The sequence below is a fragment of the Eleutherodactylus coqui genome, chromosome 1, assembly GCF_035609145.1.
Source record: "Eleutherodactylus coqui strain aEleCoq1 chromosome 1, aEleCoq1.hap1, whole genome shotgun sequence".
Taxonomy (NCBI): Eukaryota; Metazoa; Chordata; class Amphibia; order Anura; family Eleutherodactylidae; genus Eleutherodactylus; species Eleutherodactylus coqui.
The window spans coordinates 3,262,726-3,285,763 of record NC_089837.1 but is presented as its reverse complement, the minus strand read 5'-3'; the positions used below and the strand labels follow the sequence as shown (position 1 = coordinate 3,285,763).

Below are 23,038 nucleotides of genomic sequence, written 5' to 3'. Positions count from 1 at the left end.
ACCCTAATAAACTTTAGTTAGTACGTCTCAGGTGGTGCTGTCGTGGAGACGACTGGGGAAAAAAAGGATTATACCTACCTGATAATCAGGTGTCCAGGAGTCTCCATGACAGCACCCGGACCTCCTCCCCCCCTAAGAAAGTAGTAAAGAAATTGTAAAATAAAAAAATAATAATAAAACCCAGTTAGGGAAGAAATTTAAGTTGAGCTCCTACCCCGGCAATTCGTTAGAATCCACTGAGGAAAGTGGGGAAGGGGGGGAGCTTTTAACCTCTGTGTGTTCCTGTCCTACCAGGAGGAGGCAATCTCAATTGGTGCTGTCGTGGAGACTCCTGGAAACCCGATTATCGGGTAGGTATAATCTATTTTTTTTTCCCCCTAATTTGCACATAAATCCGTTACCCATCAGACTGTGATGTTCTGGATGTTTCCTCATATTGTCTCCATAGTTGGGGTCACCGATGATGTCACAGGAGAACTTGTACCATTGGGATCGGACTAAATACTTGTTTTTCCCCACTGTATACACAGCGATACAGTAAGCTGAAATCAGGGGTTGTTCTCTCTGTTATCATACAGTGTCAGAGGATATATGTATACACATCAGTACGGTAAGCTGACATGGGTTGTTCTCTCTGTTATCAGCCGGTATCAGAGGATATACAGCAGGGTGCTGCAGACATGTGACCTCTCTGTCTTCAGGTCCGGTTATTCCCTTTCCCCCTTCCAAGGATGGACGGGATGGAGATGAGCAGAAGGATATTAGCCGTCACCTGGGAGATCATCTACCTGCTGACCGGAGAGGTGAACTTCCCTCCATTCCTCCCATCTGTCTTGTATTTGTGCCATCCCTGAGCGTCTCCCTCCATCCACAGGAGTACACAGCAGTGAAGAAGACAGCGACTCCCATCATCCATCCTCACTCCCTGATCCAGAAGCTTCTAGAACTCACCAACAAGATGACGGAGCTGCTGACAGGAGAGGTGACTGCGGGGAATGTGGGGGGACATTCTAGCGGGGGGCTCTGGCTGATGACTGGATATTGTGTTGTCAGGTTCCTATAAGGTGTCAGGATGTGGCCGTCTATTTCACCATGGAGGAGTGGGAGTATGTAGAGGGCCGGCGGGATGTGTACGCGGCCGCCATGCTGGAGAGGCTTTTGCCCGCGGGGTCACCAGGTAAGGGGAGACATTGTTGGGATACATATGTCTCCCTTGTATGTAATCTGTATGATGTGATATAATGCAGGTCTGTAGTATATATGCATACGTGTGAATGAACTCTTAAAGAAGTAAGGGAGTTACCTCAGAGGGGTCAAGAGGAGGAGGGAGTTACCTCGGAGGGGTCAAGAGGAGGAGGGAGTTACCTCGGAGGGGACGGGAGGAGGAGGGAGTTACCTCGGAGGGGACGGGAGGAGGAGGGAGTTACCTCGGAGGGGACGGGAGGAGGAGGGAGGTACCTCGGAGGGGACGGGAGGAGGAGGGAGGTACCTCGGAGGGGACGGGAGGAGGAGGGAGTTACCTCGGAGGGGACGGGAGGAGGAGGGAGTTACCTCGGAGGGGACGGGAGGAGGAGGGAGGTACCTCGGAGGGGACGGGAGGAGGAGGGAGGTACCTCGGAGGGGACGGGAGGAGGAGGGAGGTACCTCGGAGGGGACGGGAGGAGGAGGGAGTTACCTCGGAGGGGACGGGAGGAGGAGGGAGGTACCTCGGAGGGGACGGGAGGAGGAGGGAGGTACCTCGGAGGGGACGGGAGGAGGAGGGAGGTACCTCGGAGGGGACGGGAGGAGGAGGGAGGTACCTCGGAGGGGACGGGAGGAGGAGGGAGGTACCTCAGAGGGGACGGGAGGAGGAGGGAGTTACCTCGGAGGGGACGGGAGGAGGAGAGAGTTACCTCGGAGGGGACGGGAGGAGGAGGGAGGTGCCTCGGAGGGGACGGGAGGAGGAGGGAGGTGCCTCGGAGGGGACGGGAGGAGGAGGGAGGTGCCTCGGAGGGGACGGGAGGAGGAGGGAGGTGCCTCGGAGGGGACGGGAGGAGGAGGGAGGTGCCTCGGAGGGGACGGGAGGAGGAGGGAGGTGCCTCGGAGGGGACGGGAGGAGGAGGGAGGTGCCTCGGAGGGGACGGGAGGAGGAGGGAGGTGCCTCGGAGGGGACGGGAGGAGGAGGGAGGTGCCTCGGAGGGGACGGGAGGAGGAGGGAGGTGCCTCGGAGGGGACGGGAGGAGGAGGGAGGTGCCTCGGAGGGGACGGGAGGAGGAGGGAGGTGCCTCGGAGGGGACGGGAGGAGGAGGGAGGTGCCTCGGAGGGGACGGGAGGAGGAGGGAGGTGCCTCGGAGGGGACGGGAGGAGGAGGGAGGTGCCTCGGAGGGGACGGGAGGAGGAGGGAGGTGCCTCGGAGGGGACGGGAGGGGGACGGAGGTGCCTCGGAGGGGACGGGAGGGGGAGGGAGCTGCCTCGGAGGGGACGGGAGGGGGAGGGAGCTGCCTCGGAGGGGACGGGAGGGGGAGGGAGCTGCCTCGGAGGGGACGGGAGGGGGAGGGAGCTGCCTCGGAGTGGACGGGAGGGGGAGGGAGCTGCCTCGGTGGGGACCGGAGGGGGAGGGAGCTGCCTCGGTGGGGACGGGAGGGGGTGGGAGCTGCCTCGGAGGGGACGGGAGGGGGAGGGAGCTGCCTCGGAGGGGACGGGAGGGGGAGGGAGCTGCCTCGGAGGGGACGGGAGGGGGAGGGAGCTGCCTCGGTGGGGACGGGAGGGGGAGGGAGCTGCCTCGGTGGGGACGGGAGGGGGAGGGAGCTGCCTCGGTGGGGACGGGAGGGGGAGGGAGCTGCCTCGGTGGAGACGGGAGGGGGAGCTGCCTCGGAGGGGAGGGGGAGGGGGGAGTTGCCTTGGAGGGGACCAGGGAGGGGGGAGTTGCCTCGGAGGGGACCAGGGAGGGGGATGTGGGAGTTGCCTCGGAGGGGACCAGGGAGGGGGAGGGGGGAGTTGCCTCCGGAGGGGACCAGGGAGGGGGAGGGGGGAGTTGCCTCCGGAGGGGACCAGGGAGGGGGAGGGGGGAGTTGCCTCAGGAGGGGACCAGGGAGGGGGAGGGGGAGTTGCCTCCGGGAAATGGAGGAGAATCTGGATTTGATAACAAAGGCCACTTATGATAACACAATGATGGCCAACCAGCTGCTGTCTGATAAACCTTTTCTTCCAGGTGTCATTACTCGTGTCTCTTCAACAACTTTGGTTGGAATGCTCTATAGTCCTGGATGTCCAGATAAGCCCTCCCCCGAAAATAATCACTAGTGGCAGAAAAAAATGCATCCCCTTAGAAGCGCTGTCATCTTCGGCCCGTCTTCTTTCAGGTCTCTGGCACTCTTCTTCAGCATCTCTTCTGGCCGGCGATTGAAAAATCCTCGCCTCCTGAAGGCGCTGCCTTTGATTGGCTGAGTGCTGTGACCAATCAGTGTCAGCGCTCAGCCATTCATCCGCAGTGATGAAGGAATCCCCTGTTGCAGCTGTCACAGCAGTGGCAGAGGATTGCGATCTTCTCCCATTGCTTTCAATGGGGCCGGTGCTGCTGCTGCCGGCCCCATTGGACACAATGGGCGAGATTACAAATAGATAGGACATGCTGCATCACAAGCATTAAAATATTGCATAACTGAAGGCACCCTTACTGTAGATTGTTTCACAATTTTTGGGATTTATCTTACTCTCTCAAAGACCTTACACACATTACGTACACACTCAGCTCTGCTGCATGCACACATTACGTACACACTCAGCTCTGCTGCATGCACACATTACGTACACACTCAGCTCTGCTGCATGCACACTTTACGTACACACTCAGCTCTGCTGCATGCACACTTTACGTACACACTCAGCTCTGCTGCATGCACACTTTACGTACACACTCAGCTCTGCTGCATGCACACTTTACGTACACACTCAGCTCTGCTGCATGCACACTTTACGTACACACTCAGCTCTGCTGCATGCACACTTTACGTACACACTCAGCTCTGCTGCATGCACACTTTACGTACACACTCAGCTCTGCTGCATGCACACTTTACGTACACACTCAGCTCTGCTGCATGCACACTTTACGTACACACTCAGCTCTGCTGCATGCACACTTTACGTACACACTCAGCTCTGCTGCATGCACACTTTACGTACACACTCAGCTCTGCTTCATGCACACATTCTGCTCTGCTGCAGATATCCTTATCCTAGTAGTAACTACAAATACTTGTGCACAAACCTTTTACTGCTCCTCCAAATTACATCCCCCTACCCCACGGTGTACTGAGGTCAGAGGAGCTGCTCGGAGAGTCACTGTGTTTTTTCTGCAGGTCCTTCTGAAAGTTTTTTCCCCAGTGCTAATTGACAGCTACAAGGTCCTCACAGTGATCTAGTGGAGAAGCAGTCAGGGGGGTCTGTTATGGATCACAGCTACAAGGTCCTCACAGTGATCTAGTGGAGAAGCAGTCAGGGGGGTCTGTTATGGATCACAGCTACAAGGTCCTCACAGTGATCTAGTGGAAAAGCAGTCAGGGGGGTCTGTTATGGATCACAGCTACAAGGTCCTCACAGTGATCTAGTGGAGAAGCAGTCAGGGGGTCTGTTATGGATCATAGCTACAAGGTCCTCACAGTGATCTAGTGGAGAAGCAGTCAGGGGGGTCTGTTATGGATCACAGCTACAAGGTCCTCACAGTGATCTAGTGGAGAAGCAGTCAGGGGGTCTGTTCTGGATCACAGCTACAAGGTCCTGACAGTGATCTAGTGGAGAAGCAGTCAAGGGGGTCTGTTATAGATCCAGCAGGTGGAACCCACATCGATCTCCTGAGAATGGAGTGCCCCTTTAACACTGACCAGGCGGAGACTCATTTACGCAGCACATCTCCCCCAGGAGCTGGCCATCGTATGGCCTGTACCTTGGGCGGCCCTGTAGATGGGTGCTGGGTCTTGTTTCTAGTGGGACATCCCTTGCTTTCTAATGGGACCATTTTGAAGTACATCTGACCTTTTGTTTGGATTCTTGTAAATGTGGTGACCAAAAGCATTTCCGGTTCTTCTTTTTAAATAATGCCTAATTTTAGTGTCTTGAACCTTCATAATGCAGTGATCGAAATAAGTTTCTTGTCAGGAATATTGCGGATACAGGATGCAGTGGGTAGTAGCTGCCACCAGGAGGCGACATAAAGCTTGAACAAGCGTCGACTCCTCCCGTCAGCTCTACCCCTTCCTGCCTGCTGGGGAAGCTCAGTTTTAGCTTTATGTCCAAGGAGCTCAGACATCGCATGTCTGCGAGAAGAGGATTTGTGGGTTTAGGTCTTCCTCCCCACAGGGAAGCGGGAAACGAGCGGCCTCGTCGCTCACTTGTTCTTCCCCACTCCTGAAGGTGACTGCAGCGCTGCCGTCCAGGCGTGCTGCCCCCTGGCTACCATAAGGGCTGCTCCGCACCCTGTTTCACAGAAGATGTGCAGCCCGGTCCCTGCGTACAATGGGACCTACACAGAGAAGTCCCAGGCTCCATTCACCCGCGCAGAGTGGAAGCTGCGGGAGCCCATCAGGATATGGAGGCCACCGGGGCTCACAGCCGGGTCAGCCCCCAGGTTAGTACAGGGGTGCAGGCTCCCCTTCTCCGTGTGTCACACTGCTGGCTGCTATTGCATCAGCTCAACCATATCTCAGGACCCCCATCCACCCTCTTCTGTGGCATGACCTACCTGGGGGCTGCTTGCTGCTCACCTCCTGGTGCTGCTAGACTGCCGGGCTCATTCTCAGGCGGCTCCAGCTGCTGGTCTACAAGAGATAAGGCTGCCATTAGGCAGCACAAGTTAACCCCTTATTGTTCTCAGCCAGTGGTAGTTCTAGACTTCCTACAACCATCGTGTCACTGAGGTCTGAGGGAGCCGATGCCTGGTCTTCCCACTTATTATGTGTGCGAACGCTGTCAGAAGCAGTTTTCCCGTGGCCATGTAACCCCGCTCTGCAAAGCCTGCATCCCTCACTCAAAATCAGATTCTGCAGCTGCGGCTTCCCAGACACTACCCACCGCCGAACTGGAATGGCTAAGACCCCAAACATAGGCAGTTTGTTCCATGGTGGATAGGTTTGACTGTTGCATGCCCTCTCACAGTAGACTACACAAGCGCTCCAGGTGTTCACGGTCTAGCCGCTGCAGCGTCTCTCCTGAGTCAATTTTTCCCGTCCTCCGCCCCTCTGATTCCATCGCAGGCGGGCCGCGCCCCTCCAGGCACCCTTAGGCGGGCCGCGCCCCTCCAGGCACCCTCAGGCGGGCCGCGCCCCTCCAGGCACCCCCGTCTCCTAAGCTTTTTTTCTAGGCACAAGGAGTGTGAGGAAGTGCCTTACCTGTAATGGAGAAAGCTTCACAGACGTCCTGCTAAGTTGAAAGGTTTTGATGTTGTATACCCTTTTCCACAGGTTTTAATCCAGAAGTGATCTGTTCCCCCTATGGTGGACCCGCCGATTGTCTGCCTATCCAAGCATATCACCATTCCGGTGGAGGCTGGCATGTCATTTGCTGACCTGCAGGATAGGAATATGGAATCCCACTACAAGGCAATTTTTGAATCCGTGGGTTCTGCTCTGCGACCGGTATTCGCAGCAACATGGGTATGTCACAATATTGTCGCATGGGCCAAACAAGTTCGAGACACAAGAAGAAACGCTTCTCACACAACTAGAGGTAGGTGGCGGTTTCACCTGTGACGCCTCCTTAGATGCCGCAAGACTATTAGCACGTGCCTCGGCATCATCGGTGATGGGTCGTTGCAGCCTCTGGCTGAAGGCATGGGATGCAGACACTACTTCTAAGGGGCTCCTGCTTTTTGGGGGACAAGCTGGATGAGATCATTGCAGAGGTTACAGGGGGCAGAAGCACTTGGTTACCTCAAAACAAGCCAAACATAAGAGGCCTGCCCCAAAAGGCAACACGTCCTTTTGTCACTGTAGTCTGCAATCGGTGGGCAGTGCTATGGGTGCGCAGGAGTAAGGGAAGCGTCCCTCCTACAAACCGCGCCCTGCGTGGCAACAGTGTCCTTGCCCCACAAAGTCCTCTTCCTCTAAGTCCTCCAGAAGGTCGTCCACCGCTAATTCTCACGGTAGAAGGGCGGTTGGCAAGGTTCCAATCCACATGGCCCCAGTTTGTGCCAGATGCCTGGGTTGGGAGATCCGTCACATCTGGTTATACCATCGAGTTCATCAGCACTCTCTTAGATTGGTTTTTCACATCTCCTGTTCTCAGATGCCCCACCAGGGCCAGAAAGCTTCTGAAGGCCATCGACCATCTATTGGCACAGCAGGTCATAGTGCCACTCCCGCCATGCCACGACTTTACAGGGTTCTACTCGAACCTGGTCATCGTGCTAAAGAAGGATGGCTCAGTTCATACAGTACTGGAACTCAGGTGACTGAACTGATGCGTGCAGGTGCAGCATTTTCACATGGAGTCTATCCACTCGGTCATAGCGTCCCTGGAACACCACGAATTCCTGTCGTCCATTGACATCCAGGATGCATATCTACACATTCCAATTCGGCAAACGCATCAATGGTTCCTGCGGTTTGCAATTCAAGGCAGATATTAGCTATTCCGGACCTTCCCTTTCGTGTTGGCAACGGCTCCCAGGGTCTTAACCAACATTCGGGCAGCCATAATGGAACTCCTTCACTCCAGAGGAATCATTCCCTATCTGGACGATATCAAGGGTCCATCGCAGATGGCCAGCCTGGAGAGTCCTTGGAACAAGGACCCAATTACCCTGGACCAGTGGAGCAGTCTTCCGGATTCGCTCCGCCGCTCCCTGGAGTGGTGGGTATTGTCTCCTCTCGTACTCCATGGTCAGTCGTTCCTCTTCCTCCACTGGAGGGAAACGTTCCCTCCTCATATGACCCAGGGCATGTGGTCCACTGCAGAAGCGCGTCTCCAGATAAATGTCCTAGAACTTAGGGCAATTTATCTGCCAATTCTCAACTTTGCAACTCAATTACAAGACCGCCCACTCTGGGTCCAGACGGACAACGCAACAGCCATCGCATATATAAACCGACAAAGCGGAACCTGCAGCACTCCGGCGATGACACAGGCGGCCCGCATCCTATCCTGGGCTGAGGTCAATGTGCCGGCGATATTGGCGGTATACATACCCTGAGTGGACAATTGGTTTGCCGACTACCAGAGCAGAACAATGGTAGATCCATGTGAGTGGGTAATTCATCCAGACATTTTTCAGCAACTTTGTCATCGTTGGGGACAGCCAGACATGGACCTCATGGCCTCCAGACTAAAATTGAAAGATCTCAAGGTTTGTATTGAGGTCCCAGGACCCTCTGTTACACAGGGTTGTCAACTAGATCAAGAGGGAACGCATTCCGCTGCTGCTAAATGCTCTGAATTGGCTGCGTCAGACATGGTACACTGAATTTATGGATTTGCTCATCAAAGTGCCATGGCGTCTCCCGCTCAACAAGGATCTCCTCTTGCAAGGGCCCATCTCCCACAGTGTTGAGAGCCTGAGGATTCACCGATCCGGTTATCCGCACTATGTTTAGGGCACGGAAACTGTTTTCTTCGAAGATCTACTATCGTGTCTGGAGGCGCTTCTTCGCCTAGTGTGAAGGTCAGTCCAGGCATCCCATGCAGTCCTCCCCCTTTTCACGATCATCGCCTTCTTGCAGGCCAGGTTAGAGTTGGGACTCAGTCTCTGCTTTCTTAAAGGGCAATTGTCAGCACTTACCATCTTGTTCCAGAGACCGCTGGCTACTCTTCCAGCTGTTCGTACCTTCATATGGCTCTGCCGTACCATTCACCTTTCCAGAGTGGAATCTCAATTTGGTACTGGATGCTCTACAGCGACATCCCTTTGAACCCCTTGCGGAAATGTTGCCTTGCATGATGAGAGTCAAGGTGGCATTCCTGGTGGCCATCACCTCCATTCGGAGGGTGTAGGAATTGGCGGAACTATCAGCTGTACCACCATTTGTGGTGTTTCATCAGGACAAAGTGGTCCTGCGTCTCAATCTTTTTCCTTTTTGAAAGGGGGTTTCGGACTTCCACCTCAATGAGGACATTGTATTGCTTCCCTATTGTCTGCATCTGGTGCATCGCACGCAGAGGGCCCTTCACAAGCTCAATCTCGTTCAAGCTTTGAGAATTCACTTGGCGCAGACAGCCTCGTATCGGCGTTCAGACGGCCTGTTTGTGCTTCCCAAGGGAGCGCGTTGTGGTCAAGCCACCTCCATGGTTACGATTTTGTGCTGGATTCGTTCAGCGGTGTCTGAGGCCTATCGAGCCGAGGGCCAGAATTCCCCTCTTACTGCTCACTCGACCAGGGCTGTGAGAGCATCATGGGCATCTGCCACACAGGTGTGTAAAGTGGCTACATGGTCTTCTATGCAAACCTTCACCAAATTTTACAGGGTGCATGTGGCAGCATTGGCTGATGCCGCCCTCGGTTGCAAGGTTCTACAATTAGCTGAGGTCTGATAGCAGCCACACCTTATAATGCCCACCCAGGGGGGGGGGGGGGGCTCGTGTACGGCCCACTGTATCCTGTATCCCCCATATTCCTGACTAGAAAATGGGATTTTTTTACTTACCATAAAATCCTTTTCTTGACCAGGATATGGGGGATACAGCACCCTCCCTTTTATTGTGTTACCAGGTTGTGTGGGTCCCTGTTGGAGCCCTCGGATCTCAGATTTCACATGATGTTACTAGAATCTTGCTGTTCTTTACCGTGTCCTTTTGTTTCACGTTTATATGTTTCACGGCTTTTGGTTGTGCTCCTCTGCTAGGACTCCTACCACTGCTTGCTTACAAACTGACCTTCCCCAGCAGGAAGAAGGGGTGTAGCTGACAGGAGGAGTCAACCTTTGTTCAAGCTTTGTCGCCTCCTAGTGGCAGCTACTACCCACTGCATCCTGTATACCCAATATCCTGGTCAAGAAAAGGATTTTACGGTAAGTAACAAATCCCATTTTTAGTTTGTATATAGTTTTAATTACATATTTTTAGAATAATAAAAATTCACAGATTTTTTACTTTATTATTTTTTTTTAGTCTTCCTAGTAGAGTTGAACTTGTGATTGTTTAAGGGTAAGCTGGTTGTACATTTGACGTGTTACATTTAAGTGAACCTTCTGGGTGACGACCCCATAAGTTACAGAGACCTTCTATGATGAAACACATAATACCTGCCCTTTATGGGCGTATAGCACATTACATCAGTAACATATATAGGTTTTCATTCGTTAAGCCATATAGAATCCCCCGCCCCCTCCCCACACCCCTCTCAAGTCCAGTGTATGAGCCAGTCTTTGTCTCCTCAACAAGCGGTCAGGCAAAGTAGCTTCTTTGTCTCAGAAGTTGAGGGTGGGGGAGGGCTGGGAAAACGCACAACGTGGATACAGTTCTTCAGTATTGCAGTATAAAAATGTGACTTTAACCCTTTAAGAAACTGCAGAGGAGCTTTACATTAGGCTAACGTTATAGAACACATCGTTCACCATGCCATTGTCCAGCAATTACCATAATGAGATTATGCAGCCATTAGCCTCTACAGAGGTAAATCACTACAGCTGAGTAATACATCTAGTTTATACAAATCAATAGACATTTTACGCTAATTAATCATCATGTCTACTACAACAGTCCTGGATATAATAGATGATAGTAGAGATCTCTGTACTGACCTCTGATATATCTATACATAGTTATTATAGCGCCTCCCCCTTGTTACAGTCCTGGGTACAATAGATGACGGGAGAGATCTCTGCACTGACCCCTGATATATCTATACTTAATTATTAGAGCGCCCCCTTGTTACAGTCCTGGATATAATAAATGATGGGAGAGATCTCTGTACTGACCCCTGATATATCTATACATGGTTATTAGAGCGTCCCCCACCCCCCCTTGTTACTGTCCTGGGTAAGAATTGGATGGTGGATTCGGAGGAAGAGCAGCTGGACGATGAGGTGACTGACCCCACCTGGTTTACTAAGCCCACTGAGGACAGGGCTTCAGAAGGGGAGGCAAGTGCAGCAGCTGGACAGGTTGGAAGAGGCAGTGGAGTGGCCAGGGGTAGAGGCAGGGCCAGAGTGAAGAATCCCCCAACTGTTTCCCAAAGCACCCCCTCGCGGCAAGCCTCCGTGCAGAGGGCTAGGTGTTCAAAGGTGTGGATGTTTTTTAGTGAGAGCGCGGACGACCGGCGAACAGTGGTGTGCAACCTGTGTCACACCAAGATCAGCCGGGTAGCCACCACTACCAGCCTCACCACCATGTGCAGGCATATGATGGCCAAGTACCCCACAAGGTGGGACGAAGGACATTCACTGCCTCCAGGTCACACCACTGCCTCTTCCCCTGTGCCCCAGCCTGCCACACAGATCCAATCCCCCTCCCAGGACACAGGCACGAGCGCCTCCCTGCCTGCACCCACACTCTCACCTCCACCGTCCTCCACTCCATCCAGCAATGTCTCTCAGTGCAGCGTTCAACTGTCGCTAACAGAAGCGTTGGAGCAAAAGCGCAAATATGCCACCACGCACCCGCACGCACAAGATTTAAATGTGCACATTGCCAAATTAATTAGCCTGGAGATGCTGCCGTACAGGCTTGTGGAAACAGGGGCTTTCAAAAACATGATGGTGGCGGCGGTCCCGCGCTACTCAGCCCCCAGCCACTATTTTTCCCGGTGTGCCGGCCCAGCCCTACAACAGCACATCTCCCGCAACATAAATTGTGCCCTCACCAACGCGGTTACTGGGAAGGTCCACTTAACCATGGACACGAGGACAAGTACTGACGGGCAGGGCCACTATATCTCCCTGACGGCAGATTGGGTGAATTTGGTGGAGACTGGGACCGAGTCAGAGCCTGGGACCGCTCACGTCCTACCCACCCCCAGAATAGCAAGTCCTACCTTGGTGCTGGTATCTGTGGTGTTTTATGGCACCTCCTCCAAACCCTCCCCCTCCTCCTCCTCCGCCACATCTACCTCTCAATTAAGAAGTGTGAGCACGTCGCCAGCAGTCGGTAGCGCGCGTCGCAGCAGCACAGCGGTGGGCAAGTGTCAGCAAGCCGTGCTGAAACTAATCAGCTTAGGTGACAAGAGGCACACGACCCCCAAGCTGTTGCAGGGTCTGACAGAGCAGACCAACCTCTGGCTTTCGCCCCTGAGCCTCCAACTGGGCATGGTCGTGTGTGACAACGGCCGTAACCTGGTGGCGGCTCTGCAGCTCAGCAGCCTCAAGTGCCATGCCTGGCCCACGTCTTCAATCTGGTGGTTCAGCGGTTTCTGAAAAACTACCCTCACTTGTCTGACCTGCTCAGCAAGGTGCGCCGCATCTGCACACATTTCCACAAGTCCACCACAGACGCTGCCACCCTAAGGACGCTGCAACGTTTGTTTCAGCTGCCAGAGCACTGACTGCTGTGCGACGTTCCCACAAGCTGGAATTCTAGGCTGCACATGTTGGCCTGGCTGTATGAGCAGTGTAGAGCAATAGTGGGATACCAGCTGCGACATGGGCGGTGGAGTGGTAGTCAGCCTCCGCAATTCTTTACTGAGGAGTGGGCATGGATGGCAGATATCTGCCAGGTCCTCTGAAACTTTGAGGAGTCTACCCAGGTGGTGAGCAGCGATGCAATCATTAGCGTTACCATCCCGCTGCTTTGCCTGCTGAGAAGTTCGCTGCAAAGCATAAAGGCTGATGCTTTGCGGTTGGAACAGGAGATGGGGGATGACAGTATGTCGCTTGATAGCCAGACCACCCTCATGTCTATATCCCAGCGCGTTTTCGAGGAGGAGGGGAAAGAGACAGCTGGGCCCACTGCAGAGGGTACCCATGCTGCTTGCCTCTCATCTGCTCAGCGTGCATGGGCTGTAGAGGAGGAGGAGGAGGAGGAGGAGAGGATCCTGAAAGTCATCTTCCTAGTGAGGACAGCGATGTGTTGTGTACTGGGACCCTGTACATGGCTGACTTCATGTTAGGCTGCCTTTCCCATGACCCTCGCGTTAGACGCATTCTGGCCAACACGGATTACTGAATGTACACCCTTCTTGACCCATGGTATAAGGAGAACCTTTCCACACTCATTCCGGAAGAGGAAAGGGGTGCGAGAGTGATGCAATACCACAGGGCCCTGGTGGAAAAAGTGATGCTTAACTTCCCATCTGACAGCGCTAGTGGCAGAAGACGCAGTTCAGAGGGCCAAGTAGCAGGGGAGAAGCGGGGATCAGGCAGCATGTCCAGCGCAGGCAGGGGAACACTCTCCAAGGCCTTTGCCAGCTTTATGACTTCCCAGCAAGACTGTGTCACCACTCCCCAGTCAAGGCTGAGTCGGAGGGAGCACTGTAAAAAGATGGTGAGGGAGTACGTAGCTGATCGTACCCCCATCCTCTGTGATGCCTCTGCTCCATACAACTATTGGGTGTCAAAGCTGGACACGTGGCACGAACTTGCGCTGTACACCCTGGAGGTGCTGGCCTGCCCTACCGCTAGCATCTTTTCAGATAGGGTTTTAGTGCAGCTGGGGAAATCATCACGGATAAACGTACCCGCCTGTCAACTGCCAGTGCTGACATGCTTACACTCATAAAGATGAACATAGGCTGGATTTCCCCAGACTTCTCTTCTCCACCGGCGGAAAGTAGCGGAATCTAATGATTCTTTTAGCTGCAGCAGGAGAAAAATGCATCCTCTATCACCACAAAAAAAGAGGGAATTAGCTTTGTCAATCACTCTCGGATAGTATTACTCCTCCTCCTTCTCCTAAAACAGCATGTCATCATGCTGAACTGCCAATTTTTCTGCGTCCCAAAAGGCTCTGTTTAAAAGTTTTTTTTACAATTTTTCAAAGTTTCAAAAGTATTGATACTTTAACAGAAACCAATTTTTCGGAGGGCTGCCTCCAGGCTCTGTTACAAATTAAGCAACAGCGAGCTGTATCTTTAAAAAATGTTTATGGGTTTTACCTGCCCTCGCGGTTGAGCAATTTTTCAGGGGTGCACTGGTACTCTTGGTACACCAATGTTTCAGGGGTTTGCCTACATTCTTGCTACAGAAATGTTACTGGGGTCTGCCTATACCTTTTCTACTGAATGGTTTCAGGGGTTCGCCTATACTCTTGCTACAGAAATGTTACTAGGGTTCACGTATACTCTTAGTACACCAATGTTTCAGGGGTCTGCCTATACTTCTGCTACAAGAATGTTACTGGGGTCTCCCTATACTTTTGCTACAGAAATGTTACTAGGGTCCGCCTATGAAGTTTCTACTGAATGGTTTCAGGGGTTCGCCTATACTCTTGCTACAGAAATGTTACTAGGGTTCACGTATACTCTTAGTACACCAATGTTTCAGGGGTCTGCCTATACTTCTGCTACAAGAATGTTACTGGGGTCTCCCTATACTTTTGCTACAGAAATGTTACTAGGGTCCGCCTATACTCATGGTACACCAATGTTTCAGGGGTTCGCCTATACTCTTGCTACAGAAATGTTACTAGGGTCCGCCTATACTCATGGTACACCAATGTTTCAGGGGTCTGCCTATACTCTTGCTACAGAAATGTTACTGGGGTCCGCCTATACTTTTGCTGCAGAAATGTTACTGCGGTCCGCCTATACTCTTGGTACATCAATGTTTCAGGGGTTTGCCTATACTCTTGCTACAGAAATGTTACTGGGGTCTGCCTATACTTCTGCTACAGGAATGTTACTGGGGTCCGCCTATACTCTTGGTACATCAATGTTTCAGGGGTTTGCCTATACTCTTGCTACAGAAATGTTACAGGGGTCTGCCTATACTTCTGCTACAGGAATGTTACAGGGGTCTGCCTATACGCTTGCTACAGAAATGTTACTGGGGTCTGCCTATACTTCTGCTACAGAAATGTTACTGGGGTCCTCCTATACTTTTACTGCACAAATGTTACAGGGGTTTGCCTATACTGTGGGTGCACAAAGACTTCCCATCGCGGTGTTTTACCTATTTGGCACAAATACACTGACTGACTACGGCGGAAATGTGGGCCGACGCCGAGGTTCTTGGCGGGGTGAAACTCTGCCATGTTTGGGCACTCTGATTTCTTCCTGTGTAATACCATCTTTGTGCACCGCCAGCATAGGTGAGCCCAAGGAACTCCAAGACTTCGCCTTGCAGTGTTGAGCCGTCTGACACCTACACAGAATGAATAGTGTGGGGACGCATGGATTTCCCATTGCTATGTAACTCACGGCACCCTGGGTCACACAAGGTGGAGGCTGGGACCGAGCCTGACCCTGGGGTTTGTCTATACTCTTGCTACAGAAATGTTACAGGGGTCTGCCTATACTCTTGCTACAGAAATGTTACTGGGGTAGTCCCTTAACCTTTGTTTGTGTGATGAGCTGTAGTTTTTAATGTTTACATTTTTGGGTACAAAAATATATTTTTTAGCAATTTCATTGTGTTTTTTAGGGGGGGGGGGGGGGCAAAATAAATAAAATATAATAATTTCTTAATACAGTTTTTGCCTTGCAGGATAAATAGTGTGATCGATTTGTTGTGCAGGCCGTTACAGATACGATGATACCCAATATGTGGAATTTATTTTATACATATAAGGAAAAAGTGCACAAAAATGTGTTTTTTTTTTCTAAACCCTTTTTATTTTATATCCCTGTAGGGGACTTGAACGATAACCGCTCTGATCGCTATAATGCACTGCAGAACTTCTGAGATTGAATGCCTTATACTTACAATAGTGATCAGAGGCAATAGCAAGCCATTCCGTTGCTATGTCAACCCATTGGCCCTCCACAATTACATCAATGATGTCACATAGGGGGCGTGCTCCCATTGCGGCATGTAGGGGGTTAAGAGTGGGGATCATTGTTCTTCTGTATCCCCACTATTGCAGCTGGAAGACTGCTATCAGTAACTGCTGCAGGATGGTGTGGGCTGTCTTGTGGTGTTAAGGGGTTGAACATTTCCCATTTATTGTTCGCACTCCTATTTTTGAGGACATTATCCCAGTCAATAAGGTTAAGGACTTCTCTGAGCGAATGGGACTTGGCCTTCCCAACGTTTTTAGTAGTTTCATAGCTCCCCTATAAAACTCTCTCTTGAAGGAGAAATGGAAATGTATTATATTCTGGTCACTATCTCCTAGGTGCCCCCCGCCTGCACCCGTATTATTCGGTCAGGTCTGTTGTTTAGAATAAAGTCCACAATGGTTGCCACTCTAGTCGGGTCCTGTATAAGTTGGCGAAGGTAATTTAGTGACTGACAGGAACTTGTTGTGTTCTTCTGCAATGAGGTGTTAGTATGCCATACATAGGCTGACTCTTAGCTTCTTTTTGGAATACATATTAGCAAAAAATGTGGAGTCCGACTGGTGAGAACCTTCTATACATACAGTGACCTAAGCATGGCCGCTTCCCTTCTGTGATAACCGGACATATTATGGTGGATCTGCAGTAACTACAGGATGTCTACCTCGCCACGGTCATCCTCCACAGGTCCATGCCTATTATAATATTATACACTATGCTTCATCTGACTGACATAAGAGAATGGCATTTTTTTCCCCCATGCCTTACTGGTTTCCATTCCTGGTGGAGAGAATGCTGGGAGTAGTAGTACTCCCCCTGACTGATATAAGATGGGGGTCACTGGGTTACTCTTCTGATGTATAGATTTCCCTAACCAGTATCTAAATATCAGTTTTCTACCCCAGACCATCCATCTAAATACAAAAATGCATGGGTCTCCTCTTCGTGAGGAAGGAGTGACAGCTGAGTGAATAGAGGGGCAGCTCGGAGTCGCAGATGTCAGTGTGGTGTTATCAGAAGATTATTCACCCTGGTAGTCTGAGAAATGTCTAATTATACAGATATACAGGAGCTCATGTATCCATCACTGTGTGTCTCCACAGATGGAGCCGGGAGGAGAAACCCCCCAGAGAGATGTCCCCGTCCTCCGTATTCCCCGGACCATACAGAGGAAGATGTCCCGGAGAACCAGCAGGTAGATGGCACTGAGCCCTGTAGTACATCTATATAGGGGGCGAAGCTCTACGTGCTTTATATATGGGGGTGGAGCTCTGTGCTTTATATATGGGGGTGGAGCTCTATGACAGTTCTATATGGGGGTGGAGCTCTGTGACAGTTCTATATGGGGGTGGTGCTCTCTGGCATATAGGGGTGAAGCTGTTTGCTACTGCTTTCATGTACAGTAGGTCCAGAAAGTCTTCAGACCCTTTTCACATTTTTCTATTATTACATTTTGCTGTATTGTGGCCCTGTGCAAATTAAAAAAAAAGTATTTTCCCATAATTCTGCACTCAATACCCCATAACGATAAAAAGTATAAACTGAATGTTAGAAACCTTCGTACATTGAAAAAAATGAAAACCCACCATTTTACATTGACACTTTTTGGTGTGACATTTAGCTCTGCGGCCCATTTCTCTTGATCATCTCTGAGATGTTTCTACATATTGATGTAGAGTCAACTGTGGTAAATTCAGTTGATCGGACATAAAAGCCCCCTCCGCCCCTTCCTTGTCTATATAAGGTCTGGCCTCTCACAATTCATATCAGAGCCAAAACCAAAACCATGAGGAGGACTGATCTGCCTGTAGAGCTCAAAAACAGGATTGTGTGGAGGCTCAGATCTGGAGAAGCTACAAAAATATATCTGCTGCTGCTGAAAGTTCCCAAGAGCCCAGTGCCCCCATAATACTTACATGGAAGAAGAACAAGGACTCTTCCTAGAGCCGCTGCCCCCCCCCCCCCCGCCTTAAACAAAAGGGGAGAAGGGCATCGGTGAGACAGGTGACCAAGCTTTCTGTCTGCAAGGAAACAGGGTGCTGCTCATCACCTGCCCAATACCATCCTTACAGTGAAGCCTGGTGGTGGAGCAGCATGCTGGGGGAGGGGAGACCAGTAAGGGTGGATAAAAAGCTCAATGGAGCAAAGTAGAGCGATAATGGCAACCTGCTCCAGAGCCCAAGGGACCTCAGACTGGGTAGAAGGGTCATCTTCCTACAAGACAATGACCCTAAGACCCCAGCCAAGACCACCCAGGAGTGGGGACAACTCTGTGAATGTCCTTGAGGGGCCAGCCAGAGCCCTGAACCCAATGAAACATCTCTGGAGAGACCTGACAATGGCTGCCCACGGCCAGCCCCCATTTAACTGGATAGAGGGCAGAAAACCCACAAATTCAGGGGTGCAAACCTTGTGGCATCATCCCCAAGGGGACTGTAGGCTGGAATCCCTACCAAAGGTGTTTCAACTAAGTGCCGAGTACAGGGGTATAACTACTTAGGTCACCGCAAAATGGGTAGTTTTTCCTAGAAAAAACCCCCCAAAGATATCTAACATTCAGTTTTCACTTGTCATAATGGGGTACCGAGTGCAGAATGATGGGGGGAGCAACTAGAATATTTTTAATTTGCACAAAACCCCAACATGTAAAAAGTAATGGTGAAGAAAAAAAAATAATTCTGCACTCAGGATAACCTCAGGAAAAAACACCTAGGCACGAGACCATAGAGAAGATGTAATGAAGTTCAGTATCTCGCCCAGTGGGCACACAGGAGCAGCGTCCGTCGAGCTGCTTTGTACTTGAGAAAGGAGCCACGAGAGCTTCCTGGTTTAATAAAACATTACTTTTCACGTCACCTTTATTTTCTTTGTTCTGGGGGCCATCGGACCTCCCAGCTCTCACTCCATACATGCTTTCATTTGAGACTCCATACAGGGTCTCCTATTTACACCACCCTTCATATTCTCACTATCCTGTACTTCAAGGGGGTGGAGCTCTTTGCTCCTGCTCCATATAGGGGGTGGAGCTCTTTGCTCCTGCTCCATATAGGGGGTGGAGCTCTTTGCTCCTGCTCCATATAGGGGGTGGAGCTCTTTGCTCTTGTCCTATATAGGGGTGGAGTCTTCTGGTCCTGCAGTCATAGATTTTGGTGGTTGGTTAAATTTCCCGCCTCTCCGCCATATTGTACAGAATTTTTCAATGTGACACATTAGGATGAAGATCTGACTATTATTAAAGTGGAGATAGAAGAAGAGAGGATGAGGGGTGATCACCCGTGGAAGAGTGATTTGGAGAAGGACATTCCTACAGGTAGGTAATATAACAGATACCCGATGAAGACCTCTGTGTGGGTTGAAATGTGGTGTTCTAATTTCTTCTCTGGGGTAACGTCGGTGCCATCAGGATTCTCTGGCAGATTGTCCATTTAGCAGTAAGTGATGTTTTTTCAGCTATTGTTTTGCACAATCTAGTAGGCTCCTGCACATTACCTCCCCACTTCCATCACGGCCGGTACCTGCAGACCTTGGAAGCCATTGCCCTCATGGTGGGATTAAGTGCTTGGAGATGTGCCCAGTGCAGCACAACTACATCATGTGAGCGGCTATGGCCATTATCTAGCCTTTATTTGATCTCGTACTACACCCAGATCTGAGCCCTTTTTTCTTTCTCTCAGTTTTCGGGTCCTGGATCTTTATTTTTCTTCAGTTATTCAATTTTAAAGCGTACCTGAGTTTTCCAAACATTTTCGGCAACAGCCTAGGACTTCATTGCTGCTACTTCTCTGCTGTTTGCAGGGGGGGGGGGGGGGGGGTGCTAAGCCGCCACTCTGCAGTGCTGTACTGTATGTGGCTCAATATAGCTAGACGTAAAAAAAATATGTTAAAAAGCAAATAAAAGCAGCAAAGTGGAAACTGAGACTTATTGCTACAGACAGAATCTAATAAGCTCTTCAACTGTATAAGTAGTAAAAAGATTAAAATGGAAAGTGTTTGCACTCTAATTAGGGAAGAATAGTTGAGGGTGAGGAGAAGAAACCAAATCTACTAAATAGGATTTTTTGCGAGTGTATTCAAATGTAGGAAATGCAGGTGAAATGCAGAGTGATAAAGCAAACTCCCTATTAAATGGCACCAGTCTTGGCCAGCAAGAAGTGCAGAGCCGGCTTAACAAGGTTAAAATAGACAAATCACCGGGTCCCAAGGTCATACACCCCCAGGTTCTAAGGACGTTGAGTAATGCGATAGGTTAAAATGCTAACAGATGTTGCAGATGTCATGGACCCTCAGATACTGAGGGAAATAAGTCACGTGCTAGATAATTATTTCTTAGATTTAAGGACTTCAATGTTACAGGGTCTGTTCAACTGGATTGGCGCTTAGCAAATATGTTGCTAATATTTAAAAAGGGGTCAAAAAGTGACCCTGGAAACTACAGGCCAGTGAGTCCTCTCGGTAATATGTTTGAAGGGTTCCTAAAAGTTGCTATCCTGGAGGACCTCAAGGAATATAACTGTGTAACTCTGTATTACCATGGGTTTATGAGAGTTCGCTCCTGTCACACCAATCTGATCAGCTCCTATGAGGAGGTAAGTTCTAGAATAGACTGTAGAGAGTGAAGAGCTGAATTTTTGGGGTAATCCAATCTTCCGATCCATGATTATTAGAAGCCCCTCTGTCACATTTATTACTGTACGTACAGAGGTGTCTTAGTCTCGATTACCTTCACTAAAAGGACACCTTCTTAGCTCCACATTCTTAGTACTTGGCAGGATCCTCCTTCCCCTTAGTGGATCCAACAAGGTTCGGGAACCCTTTATTCCAGATTCTGATTGATAACCTCACTCTGTCTATTCCACTACATCCTAGAGATGCTCTAGAAGAACGTGATCTGCTGACAGCAGCCATTAGGCTTTACAGACCTTGTCCTGCCCATGCAGCCTGGATGTGCGATTTGTTGGAGGTCAATGTTGGCCAGGATTAGATTGTCAATCACAGTATTGACTTATATTAAGGGATGTCCACATAGTATTGAAAGATCATAAGTGCTGGTAAAGAATGGGGCGGATCAGCCGACAAGGTTGTGCTGCTCAGGTCTATGTCATAAAGGTGGTCTCTGAGTGCAAAGCACAATCCTGGACTTGTTCACTGAGACGTCGTCAAGTGTCATACAAAGCTATGTAAGGCTACAATCACAGGGGTAGTTTTTGTGGCACCAGGAGTCAGTTATAGGGAATCTTTCAGGTCCTACGAAGCCCATAAGTTATAGTTACGGGTTAATAGGAGCTGAAGCGTTGGCACTCATACTTACAATCCTCGCCATTCCCCCACTGTCAGCTCCTAAAGCTGCTGCATGCTGCTGAGCACATAGATATATGCATGAAATGACAGCACTACACCTGTGCAGTACTACACCTCTCATTTCAAGAATGAGGCTGTGTAGTCAGCAGGATCCATGCAGCAGCGGCGGCGGCGGCATTGAGAAAGGACAGCGGTGGAATGACGAAGATCGTAGGTATGAGTGTCACATCTCTGAAGTCAGCGCTTCAGCTCCTATGAACCCATAACTAGAGTTTATGGGGTTCATAGGAGCTGACTGATTAACTTTTCAACAAATGTTATACTGTGCATTTGTGATTTGGGTAAAAAAAAGGCTAAATCCATTTTTAATCCTTACAGAAAATCCTACTAAGAATTCAGAGGGAAACTTCATGTTATCAGGAAATGATGATGTAGAAGATGAAGCTATCGTGCAGCGTTCCACAGGAGAAAACCTCATCACCCTTAATGTACCTCCAGGACTTCACAGTACAGATCCGTCATATAATCCCTCTAATCATGAGGAACCTTCTACTGACCAATCACAGATTGTTACGACAATTGTGGGTCAGAACGGGGGAAAAAGGTATCAATGTGATGAATGTGGAAAACAGTTCACAAGCAGCTCAAATCTTTATACACACAGAAGAATTCACACAGGAGAGAAGCCTTACTGCTGTTCTCAGTGTGGGAAATGTTTTACAAATAAGTCGAATTTTACTACGCATGAGAGAATTCACACAGGAGAAAAGCCGTATTCATGTTCAGAGTGTGGGAAAAGTTTTATAAATAAAGCGCATCTTGTTAAACATGATAGAATCCACACAGGAGAGAAGCCGTATTCATGTGCAGAATGTGGGAAATGCTTTGGAAATAAATCACATCTCGTTACACATAAGAGAAGTCACACAGGAGAGAAGCCGTATTCATGTTCAGAATGCGGTAAATGTTTTACAGATAAATCCAGTCTTGTTATACACAAGAGAAGTCACACAGGAGAGAGACCATTTTCATGTTCAGAATGTGGGAAATGTTTTATTACTAAAGCCAAACTTAGAAAACATCATAGAATTCACACAGGAGAAAAACCATTTACATGTCCAGAATGTGGGAAATGTTTTACAGATAAATCACAACTTGTTACTCATGAAAGAATTCATACAGGAGAGAAGCGATTTTCATGTTTAGAATGTGGGAAATGTTTTACAAGTAAAGCAAGTTGTGTAAAACATGAAAGAATTCACACCGGAGACAAGCCGCTTTGATGTTCTATACATGGAAAATATTTTACACGAAGTGAAATTTCAGTCTAGAGGTGAAGATGGTCTAAGGGAGCAATGAAGGTCCTGATTTACTTCCCAAGCAGCGACGATGTAATGTCCCCATTACAAATCCACTCCCACTACAGGAGAATCTAGAGCAATATCGTGAGGAGTGGGCACAACTAACTGAACCCCTATTTCTTAACATGTGGACGTAACAATACTCTGCATTCAGTCACACAGGATTTACAGATCTGGGTGGTGGAACGAGCCAAAAACAACGAATTAACTGGGAATCATTTTGTAAATAAAAACCATCACAAGTCTGTCCTTTCCTTCCGTGTCTTGCATATCTGGTGCTGCCCCTTTGGCGAAAACCTCCTCCAGCAGACATTTATGCTACTCAGTCACTCTTGTGTATTTGGGTTGGTATTTATTTTTAAATCTGATCATTTTTTTGAAATTATATTTTTGAATGCAATTACCCCTTAACCTCTGCACATTCCTACATGCATGATATACATAGTATATAGTATGACATAATAGAAGATAACACCCACCAAACAATACAATCAATCATAACTATACTCAAATTGTCTTCACCATCCTCAACAAAAAAGAC

The 23,038-nt window shown here is 49.7% G+C and overlaps 1 protein-coding gene across 1 annotated transcript; it reads left to right on the top strand.

The window, feature by feature from the left end:
* The first annotated feature begins 1,032 nt into the window (after positions 1 to 1,032).
* Positions 1,033 to 22,742, top strand: LOC136617816 (zinc finger protein 501-like). The gene is made up of 4 exons (XM_066594285.1): positions 1,033 to 1,177; positions 16,942 to 17,033; positions 19,052 to 19,148; positions 21,515 to 22,742. The coding sequence occupies exons 1-4, from the start codon at positions 1,093 to 1,095 to the stop codon at positions 22,417 to 22,419; spliced, it is 1,179 nt and encodes a 392-aa protein (XP_066450382.1). The 5' UTR covers positions 1,033 to 1,092; the 3' UTR covers positions 22,420 to 22,742.
* Positions 22,743 to 23,038: the final 296 nt, after the last annotated feature.

Coding starts and splice junctions, on each gene's coding strand:
- LOC136617816 (XM_066594285.1), top strand. CDS start 1,093: ATGGAGGAGTGGGAGTATGTAGAGGGCCGGCGGGATGTGTACGCGGCC. Junction 1,178..16,941: donor TTTGCCCGCGGGGTCACCAG/GTAAGGGGAGAC, acceptor GTGTCTCCACAG/ATGGAGCCGGGAGGAGAAAC. Junction 17,034..19,051: donor ATGTCCCGGAGAACCAGCAG/GTAGATGGCACT, acceptor GTGACACATTAG/GATGAAGATCTGACTATTAT.